General features: G+C 41.3%; 1 protein-coding gene across 1 annotated transcript in view; it reads right to left on the bottom strand.

The window, feature by feature from the left end:
• LOC106744446 (metabotropic glutamate receptor 8-like) overlaps nucleotides 1-25,887 on the bottom strand; it is a 112,651-nt gene that overhangs the window by 24,809 nt on the left and 61,955 nt on the right. Inside the window, exons 6-8 of the mRNA XM_014619240.1 lie at nucleotides 23,208-23,387; nucleotides 17,202-17,371; nucleotides 1,083-1,237 (exon numbers count right to left, since the gene is read on the bottom strand). Coding sequence (XP_014474726.1) covers nucleotides 1,083-1,237; nucleotides 17,202-17,371; nucleotides 23,208-23,387 — 505 coding nt within the window. The remainder of the gene's footprint in view (nucleotides 1-1,082; nucleotides 1,238-17,201; nucleotides 17,372-23,207; nucleotides 23,388-25,887) is intronic.

Genomic DNA, 25,887 nt, shown 5'->3' with positions numbered 1-25,887 from the left:
ATTTCGTGTTATTAACACATACACAAGCAATTTTCCGCGAAATTCACGTATCGATCGGCGTGAAATTCTAACGCGGCTGAAAATCCCCGATTAAGAGAAAAGTCGAATTCACATTCATATTATATGATGAGTTTCTCATTGAATAAAGAATACAAGGAAGGCGCACGCTGCGATATATCGCGGACAATCGACAGGCAGGACAATCGAAATTGGTTCAGTTCAATGACGTCATTAGTGACATTCCGGAAGTAGATGTCTGGCGGTATATTTTGAACATCTTAGAAGTGTATAGCAAGGGAATATTTCTTTTAAGAGAATAATAGAAAAAAATATGTTTATATTTTTGTTAATAATTATAATGGGAAATAAAATTAGTCACTTTTAATAATGCATACAACAATGTGACACATAGAAATATGTGATGAGATTTTACAATAATAACATATATTAACTGAACGTGGTTATTATACATAGAATGCAGCAAAATTAACCTACAAATTGTATTTTTAATTTCATTCAATTATTTTAAACAAAATATATACTAATAAAACGTTGCCAGACGTCCTTTTGTTTCGAAATATCCATATAGGCAACAACTGACCATTTTGTTATTTTATCATTCACAAAATATCAATTAATACCATCTTCTCTTCAACGTGTTTCTCTCCGAATCGTTTATTCGATTAATCGACAACATGACGTCATAAAATTTGTCTCGATTCGATAGTATCGATAGTCGCATTTAATTTACTTTCAGTATGTCACATTCTTCTCACCCCCTAACAAAGGATTTTCTCTTTATGCTCCTTCCTGGTACTTTTTATTCACCGGTGTTTCTTTACCCCACCGTTTACACTTGACTTATTTCTCACTCGTCGGAAATTCATTCGTATTAATCTTACTATTAGTCGACCGTCCGTAACATTTACATGGCCACTCGATGGCTCACTCGTCGCCAGGATTATTGATTTTAGCTCTCGTTTCTTTGTTCGTCCCTAATTCGGTCCGTGGAGCAAACACTTCGTCAATTAATTCGATTACAACGAGAGATCGAGCTACGAGAGCGTAGCGGGGTCCTTTACCTTGAAGGGCGTTCCGATAGGGCAGAATGGTGATGGCACCCTCCGCCGCGAACTCCTGATCGCGGACTGGGTAAACTTTGGCGCCCCACGAATCGCTACCCACCCACATGAAATGGCCCGTACGATTGGCCCTTACCGTTGCCTGAAGCAGCTTCCTGCAACGAGATAAGCCCAGCGATAAGCGTCAGGATGAATTATGAGCGGTGATGACGAAGATCGCGGTTACCATTAACCTGCCAAAAGCAAGTACAATGAGGCATGCTGTAAGACGCGCAATCGGTCCCTGTATTCATCGAGTCATTACGTAACAGAGAACACCGCTTCCCAACCTTCCTGCCATTATCTTAGTAACAATGCGCATTTTTCAAGATTCACGGAAGTTCGAACTCCCCACGGTCTCTTATCGTTAGCGTGATCTTATTTCATGGAAATGCCCGCGTGACTACGCGACATTAGACATCCCTTGGTCGGACATCCTTAGTTAAGAATCAGCGAAGTATCTTTTGATTTATTAAAAATAATGTATGGTAAAGTTGGTTCAAGTGCAATGTTATATTTAAGTATCGATTGTATTGAGAGTATGTAGGTTAGCTATAATAGCTATAATCACTTTAGTTTCTCTTTCATCGAGAACAGGTCCGTGTGTGTTACTTAGAGAGACAGACGAATCATTGACTTATACTACTAATAGTATCGGAGAAACGATTATGTGGATCTTAAGATTGACCTGTAATATTTGGTTTCATATCGTTTGATTTAAATTATATTAATGATAAATTCGTGGAAATTGATTCACGTTCGTGTGGATTTATGTTTCGTTAACATATAGAATTTAAAATGTCGCACAAAAGAGTATCAGTTATACCGCCATGAAAATTGATATTATTATATAAATTAAGTTACATCCCAGGTAGCACATTTTAGTTTCATGTACGTGCTTTGAACGTATGTAATGTTTCATAACCGTATTACATACGTTCAAAGAACGTACTCGTATGTAAAACTAACTATATTACAGTTAGTGATACTTTATTAATTGAAATCAATATTATTAAATACAATTGTTAAATGAAGATAAAACTGGCTTACATGAAAAAATTTTATTCAGTTCCATTAAAAATATCGTATTCAAATTATTCAAAAATAAATTATCATGAATTGAGAGGGAAATTATTCTTGAATTATTTGAATATTTTTAACGATATTTTTAAGATGGAATTATATCGAATTTCTTCGTGTGAACAAATTTTGAATCCACATAAGATTATATATTTTCGCTTGTATCTGAGAATATGAATTTGAATTGATAGGAATTTTTTTTCGTGTGAACTGAATTTTTTCTCGACTTTTTGATCGATAATAATAATTATCATTCAAACATCTAGATGACTGCAATCAAGCGTCTATTCTCACACACGTGACACAAGTAGAAATTAAATTAGTTTCTAACTAGTAACTGGTCAGTAATTCTTTAACTATCTAATTTCTGACCAGTTTTACTGGCAAAAACTTATAAGTTTGGGAGACTTTTGCTTTGACGATAATTGTATAGTAAAACTAATCAGTTTCTGACCAGTTCCTAATAAGACTTTGAGCATTTCATTTGTTTATTATTTTGCCGAGTTTCTGGCCAGGAAATGGCCGAGAAACACTAGCCAGAATTTTAAGAGTTTTCGTTGGAAACTGAAACTATATTAACTTACTGTTTTCTTGGAATAGTTTTTGACAAGTAGCTGACCGAGAAATAACAGTCAATATTTTTCGGACAGTTTCTGAACAGTTACTAATTAATTCAAGCCAGTAAAAACAATTCAGTTTCTGCGCAGTGACGCAGGTTTCTCTAACATTTTTCCACTCGGAGAGTGTAGAAACTTTTTCTACTAGCTCGGCATTGTTCCTAAAAAAAAAAGACCCAAAAAAGTACACGCTCAATTTTCTCCTTTTTCCCGATTTTCCGGGGACATCGGAAGAATTGTTCGTACAGCCGGTTCGAAGGACCGATAAAAGACACCGACTCGGTCAGTGTTCGACCTAACCGTCGCTTGTAGCAACAAGAAGATCGCGGAGCTCTCTTCTGCGTTACAGCAGCGGCTTGTGTTCCGCAGGGAACCGCGGATGGAATTGAATCGCGTTAATCCGGAAAGATATCGACGGGGGAGCCGGCAGCGAGGCCGCAGATCGATATCAACTTATCGGCCCATGGAAATCGAATCGTTCCGGTAATGGCTTTTCTCCGGCGTCGGGAAACCCGGTCCAGAAGTCAATTATTTGCCGAGCGCGGATATCGCGCCCGGGGATCGCGAGACGACGTCGCACGCTCGGCGAGACCGCCGAAACGCACGTTCGTGCAAACGGACAGCCGGATCTTGCGAGGGGATGCGACAGAAAGAATAAAAGCGGGGTCGCTCAGCTCGCGTGTTTCCTTTCATTAGCGTGTTGCAGAGCAACAGTGCGCGATCCTCTCTCCCCCTTTTTCTTTATTTGTTCATTTGTTTATTTATTCTCTTTCCTCCTTGCAATGCGTAGCGCTCCGTCGGATGCTTCGTCGCGTCCAACCTTGTTATCGAAGCGGTGTTAATCGCAAGACGCGTTAATAGTCGCGCAAGAGCGCATGCACGATATGGCGCAATATTGCCGTGGCTGCGTAGTATTGATTTTATCCCGATTCTTCGATCACTCCTCAAAATAACTGGACTTTCCTCGATTTTAATACATTGTTGTCCCGTCGTAAGAAAACCCGTGTTTTGCTAGCCTAATGTTGCTGGCAGCATCGTACTTGAAAAAAAGAGATGTTAGAACATTTCAAAACAATTTATCAATCAAGTTCGAGGCTAATAAATTATTACAAGCTATATCACTCATATTTTTTAATGTCTGTATTTTAGAAAAAAAAAAATCGTAAACAGGGATTAGACAACGCTGAAAGCAGCCGATTAATAATGTGTTGGGAGAGACATAAATTGATTTTTAAGTCATTTCTCTGAGTGTATACAGTACGTCATTTTCTCTGAGCAGATTGATCTAAACATAACCTTTTTCCTAGACGCGGTCGAGCACGGGAAATTGGGAGACACGTAACAAAGAAAAGATTAGATTGGCAATTTTATTAGGTCGGTATTCATATCTCCAGACCCGGAGCAGCATACGGCCGCCCGATCCTCCGGGTTTTATTTATGTCATATGGAAATTGCGTACAATGCTATCTCGGAACGTGAAAGAGATTTAACGTTGAATTTACGATGTGAATACGAACCTTTGTTCGCGCAACTAAGATATATAAACGTAGCACCGTTGAAAGTTAGATTTGGTTGATTTAGTGTTACAAAGGTGGCTAAGTAGTCGTGGCGATATTTCACGGCTTAATTACGGCTCGTACGAATTTCGTTACCCGGAGGAAAGGCCTTCCTCCGGAACCGTCTTAAGATACGCATTATATGAGAGGAAACACGATTACGTTTTAGTGAGGATCCGATTGCGACGATCTGTCTCGTTTTTTAAACCCTTCGGCATCGAAAGAGAAACATTGTGAAACATTTTAACTTTTTTCATATAATTAATTAATAATAACGTTTGATTCCTCGAACGAGTGTAGAGTTACTTTATATTATATTTTATATTATACATTTTTTATGTCATTGTTTTATATTATAAGTATTTTAATCTGCATTCAAGAGTGATAAAACACCAGTGTACCGCGGCGATGCGCTCGGTAGAGATGTGACTGATTAAAGTTATACTCGAGACCCGTTTCTATGTGATTAAAGTACTGGGATAATCCTCAAGCCGCGTCTCGTATTTTTCGCGTTTCGCGGACATTACATGAGGGTTGCATGAAGATATTTAAATTCTTAATTTAGGTCGCCGGTTTTCCCTCTCGCGCGTTCTCCCTTTTTGTGTCTCCCCCGCTGCCCCCCCCCCCCTCTTTCTCTTTCTCATTGCGTCTTTCTTTATACTTTGTCGCGTGTAAGCTCCTTTTCCGCTCGAACCCCGATTCCACCTAAGAAGATTAGCCGTCGGAAATAAAAAAATAACCGAAAATCCATTCGTTAGATGCGCCAGGGAGTAACATCGTATTCGAATGGCCGAGCCGGAGTTCAATCGGAGCAACTTTCCTGAGCGAGGGAGGAATCGGAACGCGACTGAAAACTTTTTCCGCCGCCCAACGCGGAATCCAATCAACGTCGAAGTCAGGTTGCATACAGCTTGATTTATATTGCTACTTTTCGCCGATCGACTTCCAGTACCGTCTACGAGCTGAGGCAGCCAACGTCAATTTACCGGACGAGTGTGTGCGGTGTAAGAAAGGAAATCGCGTGTACTTGGATAGGGGGAATAAATTATTCGCAGACGATCCGACTTGATCCGCGATTATTCGGAATTTCATTTAAATAACTTTACGTACATGCATGCCGATTCTCGGACTCGGGAGATCGTTTGTCAAAGTTTGCGCGCACATTCTCCGTGAGAGAAAGAGAGAGAGAGAGAACCGCATCGGAATCTACGCGTTCACCTCCTAAATGCGACGCATAAGTATCTTTATCCGCGAGATAGACGCTTTCGGAGTGGCCGTATCTCGTATATATCCGGGAGCTTTAATATTGTGTCTCGGGCGACGCTGTTTCAGTTCAGGACACTCCCCGAGGTGACTCCTGAAAGTTGGCGACACGCTATAAAATAAAGCGGAGCGCAAACGTATGGGGACGGTCGACGATCGATCTTAGCCGGGTATATCGGGGTCACGGATTCCGATCGCTACCAGCAATGTAACTGTCCGCTTCCACTTCTGTGTCGTTTCACAAAGGATAAAGGAAGGAAAAGAGGGAGCGAGAGTGGTGGGCTATGTGTGTGTGTGTGTAGAAGCCGGGCCGCCTACTAACCCCTTGCTCTCTCGCTGCCCGGTCCTCTTGTCGTCGGTTGAAAGTTTGAGCAGTTTCGAATGGATTGTAGGAAGCGTAAGTCGAGCTACCAGTCGAGACAACAAATCGGGAACAACTTCGTGGATACTTCTCGATACTACATCGGAAATTTTCAGAAGAGCGCCCGTAGCAGCAGCTCGCCTCCGCGTAATGTGCCCGCGTAATAGACGGGATAATGGATAAACATAAACGCTCGCGAAATTACTTTACGAGAGATTCCCGTCGCGAGAGTGGATCCCCTAGTGGGTGTGGTTCGCGTTATGAAACGCGAATCTACGGTAAAATGTCGGTTCCCCTCTTAAGAAACGGAGAACGCGATCCTATCGAGAAATCGGTGGATAAGAAGGAACGACGACGGCCGTATGTGCCGTCTACAGTGTACAGAAGGTCTTAGATTTCCCGTTTATTCCGCTTCTCGTGTTCCCGAAATACTCCATCCCTTTCCGCAGCGACGATGATTTGATAGCTATCTCTCTGCAACTTTATGCAACGTTTCTACACAGGTGTTATATCCAATTTTTTCCGTCCCACAGAATTGCAAAGTGATTTTATTTGAATTGCAATGTAAAGAGGAGAGAATCGCGCGTGTGTCCGGATATTTAATATTAGAAATAAAAGATCGGAGGATACACTGAGAAAAAGATTTCTTCAAATTTAATAAGATTTCATCATCGGCGTGCTCCAAAGAGACTAATGTTCCGATTAATAAGTACGATTGTTAGACTTCTCAACGAACATGTATCTTTATCTTAAATAAAACGTTTGCTTGAAACGAAAGATAATTTTCTTATGAAGAAATTATCTGTTTAATTTTACATATTTATTGTAACCAAATAATATTTTATTCGGTTAAAAGATATCATTTCGAATAATAGCGTTCTTTCTGTTAGATAATAGAGTTTTCTTGAATGAGACAATGACATTTTTACTCAAACAAATGATATTTCGTATATGTTCTTTTTATGAAGCAAATTTTAGCCAGATAAATAGAAATACTGAATCTAAAGAAAACTATTTCTCTGTGTACAAACAGATTCTTGTTAAAGAGGAAGAGCTTGATCAAATCGTGATTAAAAACTTTGCAAATTAAAGGACGGACGGCAGTATTGGAATACACTTTGTTACAACATGCATCTTCGCATGGCGAAAATGAAGGGATCAAATAAAGGAGAAGGGAGTAAAGAGCGAACAGCCGTATCTTAGTCGCACCGTGTGCGCTCGACGGGCGAAATTTCAATTGAAACTTCTTCGGCGCGGAGTCGCGCGCATCTAATAATAGAATTCCCATCTGGACCGCGTCTTTTTTTTTTCTTTCAGAGCGTCACCTATGACCCCAATTAAAAGACCGTTCTCTCATAACGCGCGCCAAGTTACCGTGATAGAAAAACCCTTTAAAGAGTAAACGACGTTCTCTATTAACGTACGGCGGCTGGGGATAATGCAGCTTGTGCGGGAAAACATCTCCCCCCTCTCCTCCCCCCGGCTTTTTCCGCGCTACGGCATCGTCGTCCCTACCGGGCTCTTGGCGGTCCGCCAAAAACTCGGTAGCTCGCGGAAGCACCGTTGGTCCACCGGTGGCGCGGGTATCCGTGCTAGGTGGTTGCTCGATAATGTATCGTTTCCTCTTGAATGCGCAATAAAGCCCTACCGCTTTAAATAGACAGTCGACCGGTTCTTCCAAGTAGGATAAAAAAAGCCCCGCTCGATACATCAGTCGCGTAAGGAGCGAGAACGAGAACGGAGGAGTACGAAAGAAAAAGAGAGGGAGAGAGAGAGAAGAGACGGATGCTTTTGCTTCTTCGTGTGTCGGCAATGCTGACCGGAAGTCCCTCTCCTGTGGGAGCGCATCCGGCGAACTCTCCGGAGTTCTGATCGATCAGGACAAATTCCCTCTCGAGCGGCTGACGCGTACGCCGCGTCCCACGTGAATCGATACGGCCAAGTGATCCGTTCACGATGCTAGTATAAGTCGGATAAATGTCACGCGTTTGCAAAATAGTGCATTACCTTCGTGCTTAAATATCTTCGAACTTCGCTTTTAACCATTCGCTTTTATCTTACAGAAAATAGAAGAGGACTGACTTGCGCTTTGAGAGGTTAGTTATCGCGGGGTGGTGATTTGCGAATTTCGTCAAATTTGTCCCTAAGGCTCCTTCGTCGTGTAATGTGTATACATAGCGAAAATTGGAGGAACAGATGACGAATTTAAGTAGAGAAATTCAGCACGTGTGTCTGACGGGAGGACGAAACTTGGATCAAATTCCCGCGAGAAGAAGCGCGATGGAGCTGAGGCGCGTTATAAATATTTCCTCGTCGAAATTATTTTCCTAGATCGCGCTCGCCGCGTCTTCCTTCCTTTGCAACAAATATATGTATGTAAAATATAAACTATACAGAGGGGAGGGAGGAGGAGAGGTAAAGGATCAAATTAAAAGATGGAACGATGGGAAGGGGAACAAGAAGGAAAGCAAAAAAAAGATAACAGGATGAACACGGGAGGAGAGCTGGATGAAAATTTTCATAAAATTTCGAGATTGCCGGATGCCGTGAATTTTTCGCGCATCACTACCCCTTCGACTCTGAGCACCGCCGGCTAATTATGAGTTGTCCGTTAATGTACGTAGCTTCGGAAATTCACGGTGCGGCGAAGCCGCTCGGCGTTTAGCGTTAATCGGAAGTTTCACATGGAGCGAATCCCGACGTGTAGCGCAAGTTGAAATATGTCGTCTCTCGGAGCCGACAAGCGGAACATGTGTAAGACGCGATTATCCACAGAGCGGCGGGTTGTCTCGGGGCCACGCAAATGGAGAGCGGAGCGGCGAAGGAAGGGCCATACATCACGATTTCGTCGGACTTATGTCACGGCCCGGGAAGAGAACGTCGGCGTGCATTTCGCGAATCGCGCTGTTGAAGCGGTTAAGCTGATTCGACCGAAGTCGCCTAGGTTTCTTCGCGCTTCGTTCGCATTTACGTCACTCGCGCGCCGCGAAAAAGAAGAGTATGCAAAGCGGTCTCGCGAAATGTCGGTGTTCGTATAATAAAAAGACAAAGTGGTAAAAAGAATAGAAAGAGAGAGAGAAAGAGAGAGAGAGAGAGAGGGGGGGGAGGGGGAAGGGAAAAAAGAAGAGAAAGTAAGAGGGGGAAAAAGAGTGCATTACAGGAGAATCTGCTCATTTCGTGAATGCGAAAGACACACATGCAAAGCAATTATTGTTGGAACGCATAAGAAAGATAAAGCGAAAATGAAGTATATACATATACTCAGCTATGTGTGTGTGTTTGCGTTTTGCACTCGGCATACCCGATTCGTTAAGTCAGCGAACTTATTCGCCGCTGATGTTTAATATTCACCACGTAAACATGCAATCACTCTGAAAGCTCATAATTCCACATGCATCTTATGTCCTGAAAGGGGCCATTTTACAGTCAAGAGACTCCGCATATGTATAATAATTACTCATGGACGAGTATTACAGGATTACAGTGATATCGACGCATTTATGGGAAATGATCAAACGCATCTCCCATGTGCAGGGAGATCCGTCGAGCTGAGTAATTTTGCTACTGAGACAGAAATGCCGTAATTGCAAGACTGAAATATTCGTATAATTTAGTAAATTCGCAATAATCAATTATTGCCGTCGCTCGTTCGCGCAGTATTTCCTATTTTCCCCTTGAAAGCTCCGTATGAAATAATGCTTCGCCGAAGCGCTCCCCGTCCTTCTTCCCTCTCGGGGAAACGAGCGCATCTGTGTTTGGTAGACACTACGAGAGACATTGAAATAGCTACTCTATACGGTCACTAGACCCACTACTACCCACTAGAATTTCAAGCACTGCCTGTTAACGTGCCGAGACGCCGCTTGATATGCGAGTATGTATACCTATGTCGCGTGTGTACAGAGAATTTGTGAAGATCTCACTTTTATGCTGACGATCGCAGGAAAATTCGATTTTCCATGCATTATGCACAATTCTCCACGAATAAGATATATTCTCTCTTTCCCCCGCTAAAACAATATGAAACGTCTTTAGCGTAACGGTCCGAAATGATTTAGTGAGGGATTAAGTATATATATATATATATACACACAGGTGAACGAGGGAATCTCTCTCAAAATATCAGTGATGTAAGACGCGCGCGCGTGTTTGATAGTAATATTCGTCCAAATGCCCAGCCCCTCTAAGAGATAATCTCATTTCGCGTGCTCGCGAAAATCACGGGCGTGCGTTGGGTCTTACGGATTCGCCGATGTTTGTCGGGCATTAAAGCGGAAATATTGTAAGTGGAAACAGATACTCATTAGCACGGTATGCACAGAGAATCTCGTAATATCGCGTATCCCTCTCCGCCTTTTCCGCCAGCGATCTTTCACGCTCCATAATTTTGCCCGATAAAAAATTAACTTCCTCCGCCGGCCTCCACGTCAACTGCAAGCTCCCGCGACCGCGTTTTATCATAAATGCTCCTTGTGTGGCGTGCAATCAGCGGACTTCCATTATTTCGCCGCTATCGACGTTCTCGTGAGAAATGCACTGTTATCCGCCTATTGCACGGCGCGACGTTTAATCCGACGAAAGTTTCTTTGTGCTCAAAGCGACCGACCAGCGGGTGATGGTGATGCTGCTGGTGACCGCGATGAATATCAGGTCCGCTTTGCGATTTATTCCTTTCTACGCTGCGGTGAAACGCGCGCGCGCGCGCGTAAGATGCGGACCGCTCAAAGCGGGAGGCCGCGAGGCGCCGAGTTTTTCATCGAGATATTAAAAACGTCAGGAAATATTTCGCGAGACAATCGCCGCGAGGAACTCGCGAAAGTCGCGCGATGATTAATAACGACGCTGAGATTGAAAGAAGGACAAAGCCACGGTTTTGCCTCTGATGCCTCTTTCAGCGAAGGTAAATGCAGTAACGGGTACAAAATGAATATTTGTTCCTGGAAATATCGATCTCTTTTAATAAATACGCGAGGATTGTGTATTTATCAAACGGATATAACGCAAGCGGAAATAAATGTGCAAGGATACTGTGATAATGAGACCTAGCTGAAATATGTGTCGCATATCATACGGGAAAGTGACGCAACTTAAAGAATGTAATTTTTCGGGACAAGAAGAAAAGTATTAAGATCGCTAAAAACGTTAATTATAGACATCGATCGTAAATTAGGACAATATTTTTATTTTTATTTTGCTTAATCAACAAATATAATACTTCAATTATAAACAAATGAAAAAAAAATAACTTCGTGAGTGATATTGAAAAGTAGATATTGAAAATATAGAGTAAATAAAGATAGAGAGAGAAATAGAGTAGATACTGAAAACATGAATATATTTCATTTTTTCTCATTATGAAACATAATCTTCTGTATCTTCTTATGAAAAAAGGTAAGGTTAACATAAAATTGCAAATTTTAAGTTATATCACTTATGTATATGCGCGTACGATATGGTGTTGAATGCGTTTAATTTAAGAAGGGATGAATCTATGAGAAGAGCTGTGACCGGTCGCAAAACTGATATCGCGAAGTTATAAATCAATTTATCGCTTCTTATGCAAAATAATATCATTTCTACGGTCTGTTCGCCAATATTTAACGCAACATAACGTGTATAATGTGTGACGTTACTTTTAGAACGACAAAATGGGAGCGGTCAGAAAAGCCTGCTAATGAACGTGGAGTAATGCAGTTATCTGTGATCGATTAGAAATCGAAATGAGAGCAGAGTCGTTATCGGCTTGCCGCGGGAATAACTCGTTAGCGCGCTAATTCCGCGTTTTTCGCTCTCGCTGAGAAGAAAAACGACGCCGACGTTTATTTTCGAGTGCTTCGAAATTTGACGGTACAAAAATCGCGCAACGTAAAACCTATATCTTGCAGCTATATCGAAAATCCCGATTTTGTTCATTTTTATATCGAGGAACGGCCAGACTTTACTTCTTCCTTCATTTAGAAATAATAAGAATTAATACGAAAAAGGATAAATAAGAATTAGATAAAAAACTTTCTTATTTGTTTGTGTCGTTTGTATTGTTGTATAATCGGAAAAATCCCAAAATTTTTCACCGCCGAGAGCGTGAAATTACCTTCGGTCGTAACGTTTCTTGTAATTTATACTTACAGATGCGGAAAGAAACTACATTCAACCGGGAGATATCGTAAGTTTGGAGAATCGCCAAAGCCCGCTGCTATGTTTGTAGGTAAAATGTTTAATATACGCGGTAAAAAAGTATACGCTTTCACCACGTGAATGTTTATATCGGGCGTACTACATACATGGAAAAGTTCCAAGATGAGCATATAGCTCCAAGAGAATTGCAGTTCCGAGAACCCGCGATGATAATTCATACCAAACGATTGTTAGAGTTTGCTCTTCAAATTACCCGTGAATCTCGCGCGCGACAGTCGCAATATTAATCCTGCAAATACCATCGAACTCGAGTGACCAGTTGAAAGTGGTTTGGAGATACAATATTTATTCCCGTGGTAAGATATAATATTGTCTCACCTTGATACCGTAAATTGTGTTAGTTACTACCGTTTTCTCCACGTTGAGGCTTGAGATGGAAGAAGCATTCACTCAAGAATTGTTTGATAAATATTTCTTTTTTCAAGCGCCAACTAAACGGTGATAATTCATTTGTAACATCAGAGGACAATAGCCTGCATGTCTCGCGATTTTCCATTGATTTCTCATGTTCGACGGTGTTTGCAGGGTTAACGTAGAATTAAAATTTCATCTCAGGATGTTACGTATATTTTCTAAATTCTTTTGAAGCAACACGAATCGGATCGAAATAACGCATGCAAGTTGACACACTACTCTTTCAAACTATATGATAATTTCAGAGCACGTCGTAATAATTTGATAATCTGTAATTTGTTGCTACTGTCGCTCTCATCGCACATGCAATATTGACAAACGAAATTGAATTTCGAACGGAATTTCGATTACGACTGTGCTTAATCAAACTGAGTTTATTAATGCGAAGAAAATATATCGTTTAACAATATCAAATATGAGGGAGAAAACGATATTTAATCGGAATAAGCTCGAAGTATAACGTGCGATTTGTTATGTGCGTGCGTATGTGTATACTTGTTAGTAAATACAAACGACTGTAATCACGAGGCTCAACTGATAAAGCTTTCGTTAGTTCGTTGGAGAAAAGTGGAATTTTTTAGCTAGAATAATGAACACGGCGGTAATCAAAGAGGTTTTCGATGCGTGGATATAATGCAGGCGCTGTACCCTTTTTTGCGCTTCCTTCCCATCTCTCTTTTAGACTCCCATTGTTAAAACAACTGAATCGAACAGTCCAGTTTCAACGGAAATACGTGACGTAAAAGAGGTCCGGTCGCCCAGGCGAATTGCTGTGTTTAGTTTTTCAACTTTTCCAGGCACAATTTCGCCCTCGTACTGCTCTCCTACCAATATTTGCTCGACATCGCGAGCCGTTCGGTAAGCCGTCGAGCACTTGGCCATCTTCAACGACCATTCCACGACATCGCGGGATATTTTCGGACAACGTCCTGCGTTAATACCTTATCCGGACAAACTGTTATTTTTTCCGTAAAATTACTATATCGAGGATTGATGTGTGCCATCGAAAATAAATTAAAATTTTGCTAACGGAGAAAAAATAATTGAAAAGAATTTCCATCAAGCTTCGGTCGTGTAAAATATGTGAACGAATAAATTAATAATAACCCGACGAATCGTTGATCGGAATATCGATACAAAGCGGCAGCAATGAATAATAAATTGTCATACATTTGATTAATTTCTCGTGGCACAAAACTTCAAACGCTTTTATCACGGTCGTGAAAGGCGAGATATTATGAAAAAAGGTAGCTGAATTTCAATACATTGAGTATCTCGTTTTCTCGGGGGATATTTTTGCGAATTCTTTTGTTCACTTCAAAATGAGACATCGTTGTCTTAAATAGCCGAATATAAATAGCGCGGCGACGACGAAAGGAAGATCAATTTGAAAATTGCGAGATTGCAAGAACACGGACTTTTGCAATGAAGATTCGCTGCTCGTGACTGACTCGACGCCGCCACGTGATAACGCGCATCGTAATGGTATTGCTTGTCCTTCGTCACTGTCGCCTAATAATTGATTAAGATAAAGTCTCTCGAGTCCCGAACACCTGTGTGTTTAAGCGCACCAAAGCGTCAGCCTAATTGTAATCGCGATTAGCAATTATGCGTTTACTTTGGCGACCCATCCCGCTTCCCATAATCCACGGAGGGAGTTTTCCGTTGGGATTTGCCTGAAAGCTCGTAGGGGATTTCAAATGAATTGCGATGCAACACGTGTATGCGCGCGCGCGTTCTGTCGTGCTCACCCCCGTCGTCGTTCGAACGATAAATAATTTTATTTTTTATGCATCCTCTGCTCGAAATAACCAACATTACTTTGTTTCGCATTCCGGCTTTGTTCGAGCATTCCGCTAATTTGTTAATAGCGAGAAAACCCAGATTTTGCTAAATCATCTGCGTTTTCGCGAAGAATCGATATTATTCGTTTAATTTGTAAAATAATAAAATTAAATAACAGACGCATCTTTCGAACGGTCAATTCGTTTGCTTGAGCAGGCGCATTAAGGATTATTAAAAAATATTAACTGAGACGCGCTATCTCTCTCTCTTTCTCTTTCTCTCTCTCTTACTTTCTACATATATATGTATACATGTATATATATGTATATATGTGTGTGTCTCTGGAATCGCTTCATTAATTGCTTAAAGTTTAAAATAAAAAAAGAACTCTTTGGTCTGGAGTTTAATCTTTGTATACGTGAAGGTTGAAAAAGTGCACATACGAGTAAAAATAACGATGTTTTCCTACCAGCGATATCGTCGTACGCATATTTCACATTCGTGTCAATTTTATTGCGAGTTTCATGATGCACGAAAAGCCGAGCGAAAAACTACTTTCAAATGGCGAGAACTCTGTGATTCGCGACCCTTATGCTAGGAATTATTGATTAAAAAACACATACACACATACACAAAGCGCAAAGGAAAGGGCAACAAATCCCACGGTTGCGGGGTTTACCATAGCTCCCGCGTTTTATCGGAATATTTAGCGGCGTTGTCGCGCCACGTTGCGTATTATCGAACCGTAAAGCCGGAATTTCGAATTACAAGCGCGAACGAGTCGGCCGTACGTTCGTTTTCGTCCACTCTTTCGCAAGCGGTAAAAGCGAATATCGACTTTACAGGACATGAGATTAATCGCCGCTCTGTTATCTCGTCCGCTCAGTTACGTTCCGATCCGCTTTCGGCTCATCGCCGAAACGCATGTTGGTTTCAAAACCCATCAGCGTTTCATTCTCTTCCTTCCCCCGGGCGTTGGACCACCGTAGTCTTGCGTTCCTCCGTCCCTTACTTCGAAAATAAACTTCCCTTCGAATAACATCTTCGGTTCGGGAACGGAGAATTTCGCATGAAAGCAAATTCTATATTACACGACGAGTTATTTACGCGGGAAACGAAAGAGGGAGAGAAAAATGTTGAATCTTCGTGCATTTTCGCAACATTTCTTCCACGTAACTCGGAGCGCCGGCGGATTCCTCGTAAATACAGTATGCTATAATTGTGCATTCTTCGTGTACATGTATTCGAGTTTTTTTTATGGCACGGAGCGCCTCTTCGTGAGCTGAATTCAATCAAGAAACGTCGTTTCTTCGTCGCTCCTTGATTTCGCAATTTTTACGAATTTAAAATGCGTAAAGTATTTTATGTATTATATCGGATCAGGTCAAAAATTCGGCTCGATTTTTGGCCAAATTTAACTTTATTACGTTCGATAGAAACATATTATTTATCGACTAAATAATTGCCGTCGTCGTCTATGACCGTCTGCCGTTTCGATAGCAAAATGTTGATAGCAGTATTGATGTATTATATGTGTATTATGTAACACTATTTCTTGAGCAATTTATTAGAAATTAAATCGAACTTTTTAACCGATCCGGTACTATATATACATTATGAATGTTTTTATTTATACCATATCATAAAACAGTTTAATATAACAAACGTAAATTGTAACATAATTTCAAGAAAATCGAATACTTGTTCTGATGTGTAGTTTTAACGAATTCGCTTCGGCCTTACTTTATCTTTGCACGAAATTATCTCACAACGAAATTGTACAGATAATTAGTAAGCAGACGAGCGAGATTTTGTATTAGCGTCGCACAATTTGTCATTATCACGACGTTTGACAGCCATAATTAGTTTAGAACAAACACTAACCCGATAAACACGGTCGCACGTGTGCGTGCGATTAAGCGGCCGTTCCTGATTACGAACGCTGACTTCCTAATTCGAGATTGTTTCCGCGGATGCTATTAGACGTTAGGATAATCGGAAATTACACCTCCCACGTTACACCCGTTGATATTACATCATTACGTGCCAGATATCGGCTTGGAGGATTTCGAGTAAATCTCATTGCTTCATAACATCGTGGACACTTAAGTAAGCATAACTGATATCAAACCGACGATAAAATGATATTGATCAATTTGAAGAAAGTCACGGGGGTAATTTTCTTTACTTTACGATACATGCGCTATTTTCCTTTCTTATCATTACTTTGGCATAACGCGATCGCGTGTGAAATTTTTTATTAAACGCAGAGAAGATCGTTCCTTTCAGCGAAGAAAAATTATCGCGCGTTTTCAGGGTTGCACTACTGTATGTAAAATAATGTTTTATATTAAGAATACTTGTATAATGCGCAGTTTTTAAATATCTATCCGTATTTTTATATTGTTAATATTTTTATCGAGCGCTAAAGGAACATTTCGCAATGGATAAAATATTAATTAATTTAAAAAATTACCGGAAACTGTAATTTGATTTCGTATTTCAGTGGGACGCTTCGCATTCGAATACGAAACTGTAGGTGGAGCGTAATGGCGGAAAAAAGAGAGCGAAAAACATTTTTTTCGCAGTCTAATAATTCCATTTTTCTGCTGTCTGTCGCTACAAAATAAAGCAAGTGCGGTGGTTTTCGCGCCAGGCAGATTTCAACAGTCGCGCCTTTTTCCGCAACGTCTCCTCCCGCCGAATCTCGTATATATACATACATATATACATATATATATGTACAGTTGGTAATCGAATATAAATATAACGAGGGCGCGGACATGAAGGTTTATTTATTATTTCTTACCTTATGTTATCCTCGTCAACAAACAATATGACCCCCCTGGCGTTGTGCTTCGAGCTCAGACGGTCGATTATCCTGTCGAAGTCCTCGGTCCTCGCGTTCCGAAGGATCTTCTCACTAACTGCGACGCAGATGTTGTATTCCGCCGAGAGCCCGATGAAGCTGGCGATGCCCTGAAAATAGAATTCCAGCCGCAAATAAATTGCCCGTCCGGTGAATCGAACAATGTGGCGATTCTGTTTTCTCGGCAAACAGTTGCGCCGTAACTGAAAAAATACGTAGTACTCCAGGTGCAGCTGCTAATTCGTATTTACATACGCATTTATCGCGCATGACAAGCCCTTTATATTTGCGCTTGATTAATAACGATCGTTAAGTAGCTAACCGTGGTTTTCGTGATTGCTTCGGGAAAAATGACAACGACGAAGTCTTCGAAGATGCTTTCCTTCCTATCGACTTGAGATCGATCGGAAATAGACGGTCACATCGGCTCTTGTGATTTTCAATCGGAAAAGTCGAGAAGCAACCGGCCGACGAGAACCTTATCGTAGTTGTTAACGTGTAAATTCCGTCGTGTGACACCATGCGCGCGTATCTTCCGCTCAAAAAGTGCCCGGAATTGTTAAGTAAAACACACAAATTGATATTTAATCGGAATATAAATTTCTTTTGTCCCCTTCGAAATAGTCCCTATTCCGATTTCAACCGTTTCACTCGAACAGACAATTCCGGATACTTTTTTGAGCAGAAGATATCTCACCGAACGGTCATATAATTACGAACCTCTTCCGCGGCCGAAAACTGTACAATACGGGATCGTGATTGGTCCGTGTATATTTATCAGAGCTATTTCATATCCGCGTATCGGTAGTCAAATTTCCGAAATCTCGAAATCCAGACTCGATTCGCGTTTACGATAATGTTCTCCAACGCGCGCAATCTGATATCGTGTTTTAGGCAATTCCAAATTGCGTTTCCGTCGAATCAAGTTGAATTCGATATCGTAACGGACGAAATTTGAGATTTAATTAGCAGCGTGCTCAACAGTATCGTGCATAAACACACGTTCTGGAATCGTCGTTGTTATTGAACAAGTCGGCAATGGAAATCCAAATAAATCATTTGTCGCGCACGCCACACAATACACGTATACGCACTCACACACACACACACGCGCGCGCGCGATAAATATATATCGACGCGACTCGTGTGTCTTTGCGCGTTCGCGTTTCGTGATATATTTCTGCACTTGGAGGTTCCGCGCACGGAAGTCGCACGCGGGACGAAAAGACGGCAGCGGAAAGGAGACGCGGAATGCGCCGTTGCACGCGCCGTCGCAGGTGTGGTGTATTTCACAGCGTAATAAAAAATCGCTCGCGATTCGTCACAATGGCGCGCAGAATGGAAAACTTATTTTCCCCTCGTACCTTTTCTGATTTCGAGCATGCCATGAATATCGTATGACACGGGACGAGCTTCCCGTATTCGCGCAATTTTGTATTGTCGGGCGAATTTGAATATGCATCGGTAATAAATACCGTGTTCTGATTGGGTGCGCAATGGAAGACCGATTATTCAAATATCGCGATAATCCGATTTTTTGTCTACCGGCATCGCCGTCGTGCGAATGGATTTTACCGGAGTGCCGTCTCTTTCCCGTCCCTTAATCGTCGCCATCGAATATCTTACAGCGCGATTAAACTGCGACGAAAATTCAATCTTCACCCTTGACGCATTTTATTTGGTCGAATTGAATTGTCTGATTTGTATTGCTGGACGCAGGACGACCGACGGAACTTTTATCCTTTTCATAATTCTCGAAGACAATTTCCCATGGGATTAGGACGCTTTCTTACGCCGTTCTATTGTAAGAACTGCCACGTAAGAGACCGGAAATTGGTAAGGTCTCCCAACAATCACTAGGGAATAAAAGCTCACGATTCGGTTAGAGCAACGTCCACGGCGTAATTTGTCGCCCCTGCTATTCACTTACAACATCCCGCACGCTGAGTTCGTGAAAATCCCCTCGTTCCCGATAACTCGCTAATCTCGAAAACATCTCGGCAATTTTACAGAAGGAAAACAAATAATCTAGCTTATAAAACGGAAATATGATTGTCCACGAGAAACACGTGTTTTCGTGCGAATAAACGTGAGAATAAAACGGCGTGTAACCGAGAATCCGGGTAAAAAAGAGATTCAATCAACTTTTTAAAGAACCCGAGAAAATCAGCCGCATTCCCGAGGAAATTGCACCATCGTCGCGTTAAATTCACAATCTTTAAATAGCGCAAAATGGCAAAATATATGCGAAGTGGAAGAAAGGCCCGGGAATTTTCTAGAATCACAAGCGGGATGAAGAAAATCCGACGAAGACGAAGAGAGAGAAGAAGATTCCGATATCGATAGTGTAGCCCGATGCACAGCGGGTTTGATCGGTGTACCGTAAAGAAGACGGCAGCGATAAACAGAGAAATAAACGAATGGTGTACTTATCTGGGAAATAACGAGAATTGTTACGACAAGAAGATGTTGCCCTATCGGATTTGATTTACTTAACGAAGCTCACTTCCTTTCAACAATTGCTCACGCTTGACCTCGTTCTTTTATTTTTCTTTATTTCCGCGCGATCCCGTCCCCTTTTTTAGATCTCTCCTCGCCCACTACGCTCTTGATCGCGTGTATTTGCGTCTGACGGTCTGATCTCGAGTCCTCGGTCGCGTAAAATTGCATCTGGTTTTGTCTCCGTCCTCTCGGAAAGACGATTTTTCCATGTCTTCCTCCATGTCCTCCCTCCACCCAACCCTTTCTTTCTTTTTCTTTCTCTTTCTCTCTCTCTCTCTCTCTCTCGTTCTCTCTCTTTCTCCGCGAAATTTACGGTAAATGCTATTTTCAGGAGGCTATTTTTTTCTTTTCACTTTGATCGTTGCGCCGCGCAATTTCCAAAGTAGAAACCAGAGAACGGCGATTGCCGGCCGCGGAGAGAACTTTCCTGCCACTGCGCGGGAATTTCGCACGATACGCCGCTTCTCGTTCCTTAATTCGCCATAAATATTCCCGTCCATTTTATTCCACGCCGTTATAAGGATATTAACGAAACCACATTCGTATAATCGCTTTAGGCGGGCTTACGACCGCTAAAATATACACTGCATTAGCAACAGCGACAACTGCGCACCATGCTCGGCGTATAGCGGGAGAACCGGCTCATAAATTTTTCGCTAAAAACCAGAAGGAAGCGCGAGCGTCTCATTATCCTCCTGACCGCTATCGCGGCAAGATCGGTCTTCACACATACTTCATCGTATCCTTTTTGAAATATTGTCTGCAGAATTTTTTTATCTTTGTGGCTGAGTGCGCGAGCCTGAACTTTGCCGATTACGGAGATCTCCCGGGTACTCGTTTCAAATAAACTATTTTCTTTTTCTAAAACGTGTATCATTCTGTATAAAAATACCGAAATTTCTTTGCACAAGCCGCCAGGACTGCCGGCAGGAATTTTAATTTTCATGAAGGTTCGCGCGAGAGCGGTATTTGCAATGAATAAATTGTTATAATTTGTGATATTTTTTGTAGTACATATCCGATTGCGGATTTCCGGAACATAATCACGAGCACTTCTCTCGCAGCCAGATTTGTTTCACCTGTAATATCGCTTAAGGTACAGCGGAGCTGTTTTAGGCGGAATAACCAAAGTCGTGTTGTTTCACGGTACTTCGAACGGTTAGTAGGATTAATAGTCTGTGAGTATCCGCGATTATACACACAGTATATTTAGGAACGTGGATCGTGCAGCGAACTTACTCATGCGACGTAATCGCCGCACCATTGTGATACCTGGTAGAGATTAATTAGGTTGATCAGTGGCAGCGCTTAATTACTCGGAACCCGATTACTACCATTCCGTCTGGAGTCCTTTCGAGTGCGCGCAGCCGGTACGATTCACAACGTCTGCAAATTTGCACGTTCCAAGACGCGGGACACGCCATTGTCACGGGCACATAATCGTCAAGGGACGGCCATAACGCCGTTATAATTGGACCATAAAATTATCCTGCGATCGATGTTCGCGGGAATATGAAAAATTCTTGCGCGGCGTTTCCCGCTGAATTATCACGGCCGTGTTGAATTATTACACTCGCTGCTAGTCAGGCGATCGCGCCGATGATAATGCAAAATGATATTGGAATTCCGACAACAGGAGAGATCTGTTTAGACACGTTGAAAAACGTACAATTAATAAATAGACGAATAAGAGAAGCGCGAAAGAATCAGAAGCGCGGAGAATGAACGATGACGTGCAAGGGAAAAGGAATTAGCTGTTCATATGATACAACTGAAATTTAATTATAAGATTTAGTTTTTAGCTGTGATACACGGAGAAAAAGGTTTCTTTAAAATTTTATCGTCTCAATCAAGAAAATTCTATTATTTAACGGAAAAAACGCTATCATTCGAAATAACATCTTTCAACCAAATAAAATATTATTTAAAATTATCTTTCGTTTCAAACAAATTTTTTATTTAAGATAAAAATCATTCTTTTATTTAAGATAAAGATACATATTTGCGGAAAAGTCTAACAATCGTACTTATTAATCGAAACATCAGTTTCTTTGGAGCATGCCAATGATGAGATTTGTTTGGATGCAATAAAATTGATTAAATTTCAAGAAATCTTCTTCTCGGTGTAATTAAATTTCAGTTGTATCATATGGACAGCTAATTTTTACCCGTGGCAGCTAGTTTTAAGTTAGTTTCGAGCTTCTCTTTTCTCCCGCGTACGCCCGATTAGCCGATTGAAAATCCACAACTTGCGAATTTTGCGAGATTTCGCATCGTTTTATCGATAAAGAAATAAATCGAGAAATTGTGATTCTGTGACTCGCTGCACCGAGCCTTTCCGCCGCCGGATTCAACGCGACTCCTTTCGCGAAGGTGGCGACGGATTCAAGAAGCGCGGAAGTTGACCGGAAAGTTTTGCTCCCCGCAATTTTTTGTAAGATTGGACTCGCCCCAGTAATCTCTTCGCGCGGAATTCTTCGTCGCATACTAATCGCCTAATTTAAACGGCAGATGGCGCCTTAACATCGACTTTTCTTGCTTGATTGCGCAATTAGTTTCGTCTCAGCTTGTTAACGCGGTCGCGGCTGCTCGCGCGGACGCCGCGCGATTTCATATCATAATTACTATCGCTTAATCGTTATTATGGCTGCGATAACTGTTACACTAACGCGGAATTAAGGTAATCACGGTGCGGTCTAACGAAACGACGCAATTGCGTGTATGCGCGTATATGCTATATGTAGACACCGTCCTAATGTAGAAGTTCCGTTTTTATCAATTTCGCGATAATTGTGAACTTTCACGTGGCTACGTGGGAATGCTTTAATTGATCGAATTTTAACAGTTTAAGAATAATTTCGCAATAATTGGAAATTTCGAATTCCGACAGCGCGATTGTAATTCGGGGCACGTCATTTTACTGTCATTAATGCACAAAGATAGGCCAGCATTTCCATTTCGCAGACCGTGAAAATAAGGCAATTATACTATGGTCTCATTTATTATAATGCTGCGATAATTACGACACAATTAAATCCGCTTCGATGATTATCCGATAATTACTTGACCGGACTGTCTGATATTGCAATGAAGTACGTTTTAATAAAAGGTTTTTACATTAATATATGCGATATTATCAAGATGAATCTCTCTTTTTATTAAACAAATTGTCAATGTACCACGAGTACTTAAAAAAAAGCCGTATGCAATTCCTCTCGTAGTTTTCATACACACACACGTCAATTTTATATAGAATTTATCACAATTTATATAAAATCGCCTCGCATCTTTGTAAAGGACACCTTATTACTACCATTAGAGAATAATTCTGCAAAACACGTGATGTAATTCGTTGAATACGTTGAAACGAGCGGGGAACGCGCGCCGCAATAATTGTCCTGATATTAAACATAATATGTCAACTGTCTCAAGCTCGACGCTCACCTTCTCGCCATACTCGCCTTCCACCGCGACCGTAGAAACGTATTTCCAGCCGAGTAGATGGATCACCTCGACGATCGCCTGCGCTTGAAAATTGTCCGGCGGCACTACCCTGCTAAAGTACTCGAAGCGGCTCTTGTCCGAAAGCTCCGTGCTGGTGGACGCGTAGCTCATTTGAGGTATCTGTAGTGAGAAAAGAAGAAAGTCAATTAGAAAGAAAATCGTATAATTTACGCGTATATATGCGTAAAACCAAATAATCTCTAGTTCGTTTCAAGCGTAAAAAAATTGAGAATGCTTACATTTATAATTTACGTATATATATTGAATCAGTCAAATTGATTTTTTAGATAAATTTGACTTTATTATTTTTTTTATATCGCACGTCTATCTATCTACGTATAGATCGCAAAATCTAACTACAGTTTTGATATCGATGGCGCGAAATTTCTGGAAATCACATTTCGCGCATCATGGGAGCATCCATTTCAAGTGTAAACTACTTAAAACGCCATGAAAAGAGGATACGCGCACGTGAGGGTTAATGTCCTCCACCATTCGAAGCGCGACCCTGTTTCTCCGTCGCGGATGCGAAGAGAGCTCGTAACTTTACAGCATCTGTGCAAGGCACAGCATCCCTCCGAATCTAATAATCTCGAGTCTGTTGAAAGTGACTAAGTCGCTCTCTCTCTCTTTCTCTAAATATCTATCTATCTGACCATCTCCCTCTCTCTTCCTCTCTACCACTCAGGCTTTCTTCAGGCTGCAACGTAATTCCATTTTTGCACAAAGACCTTCGCCGAGATCTTCCCGTTGATAGCGTTGTTGCTTAACGGATGTTATTGGCGTTATCGCGCATCCTTATTGCTGGCACGTGTATGAACAGACACAGGCGCGAAGACCGACAATAGCAGGCGAAAGCCGCATCATATCATCGCTTTCCGTATTGATTTGCATACGTTTGTTTGGCGCCTGACGTGCGAGACCGTCGACGTGATCTAAATTACGAACTACGAGTGATCGATGGAGACTTTATTACAGGTCGCAGGACGTCACGGCACGACAATCACGAAAATGCCGGGGAAAAGAAAAGGGACGAAGAAGCGGAGGTTTGACGATCGAGTTCTTGCGCTCATCCATATCCGAATCCGAAGCGAGGCTTGAATGAGAGTTCGCCGTAATAATTAGAACGATATCATAATTTTGCCTCATTATCAATGATCAGTCTATATCGTGCGACGTCGCAGATAATAATAGCGTATTAAATAACTACATTTATAATAATGTTAGTTACTTGATCAATTGCGGCACGATAATATGATTTGTAGGAAATGTGATTAATATAAATGACTGCGTCGGATATATGCCGAAGAAGGGTGACAGCATTAATTCGCGTGACAAGCGTCGTTTTATGCTTCCCGTGATACATTTATAATCTTGTCCATAATTTCTCGACTGTCTGCAAAACGCGGCCAACTGGGATTAATTAACTAATTGTCAATTGGAAGCGGGGAGAGAGAGAGAAAGAGAAGAAGAGAATCTGAACCATCACACTCGAGCGTAACAGAAAACAATAATGATTGCTAACTCTCGCTGCATATCTGGCGTTGGAGGTAATAGTTGTTTAACATTCTTTTTATTAATTTTCCTTTTTTGTTAATTTGCAATTTCATCCACCGAGATGAGAGTACAACGGAAAGCCTTCGCCTCGAGATTTGAATGCACCGACATGGCATGAAGGATATCTCGCCGAGAGAAGGTGCGTAGCGCGAAGATAATTGCTCATTAGAATGTCTTAATTGGGAAGCCGAAATCGATGTACGCGATCCGCTGCAACAGATACCTTAATTAGCAATCCGTGGCAATTAGATACCCACTCGATAGACTTGGTGTCTCGTTTTGTGAGCCATTTGGCACGTCATTTCCACGAAACGGTGATTTCCATAATTTCCATAATGAAAATCGATTTCCTTAAATGCGCAGTCGAAAACTCGCGGCATGGCTCAAATAGTTCGTCTACGAATATTTCTTATTCTACTATCTGTCCCCTTCGAATTACGGTATTAAATGCATTTTCAAATGAAAAGAGGAGATATTTAGGTAAAAACGATATTCATAAAATAGCCGGAAACGATCGCTAAGTGGCGTAATGGGAACATGGAAATTGCATACGGGCACAAGAGTGACACAAGTTCATTAATAAATAGTTATACGGCTTCCATTTCGAGGAAAACGAGCTCATTCGACAACCGTTTCCACGCACGCTCTAACAAAGATGCGGTCAATTATATGTTGCGGCCAGGCTCAAGCTTAAACCAACAATTACACACGAGTGTGGCTCATAATTGTATGGAAATTATTCATTAACTTCTCTCGGGGACAATTTGCCGTTAAATTGATTTTGGAATCAATTAACGTTTTGTCTCTTCGTCTCACTATGGCCGTCGTATTTGTGTCACGGCCAAAACTCAAAGCAGAAATATCTGTCCAACCGGCCTGACAAATGGCAAGTTATCACGTTTCAATTTCCAGAAATACATAACTGTCAAGATCAATTTTTAAATATTACATCATTCAAATATCACACGTGAGAAAGAGAGAGAGAGAGAGAGATTTAATTATTGAATTATTTTTGCAAATATTGTGATTTTAAATTATCAATTAAGTACATTATCTATTATTA

This window comes from Dinoponera quadriceps, unplaced genomic scaffold (genome assembly GCF_001313825.1).
Source record: "Dinoponera quadriceps isolate SergipeBrazil2010 unplaced genomic scaffold, ASM131382v1 scaffold9, whole genome shotgun sequence".
NCBI lineage: Eukaryota > Metazoa > Arthropoda > Insecta > Hymenoptera > Formicidae > Dinoponera > Dinoponera quadriceps.
The sequence above is the reverse complement of the archived record's forward strand: the minus strand, read 5'-3'. Positions and strand labels throughout refer to the sequence as shown.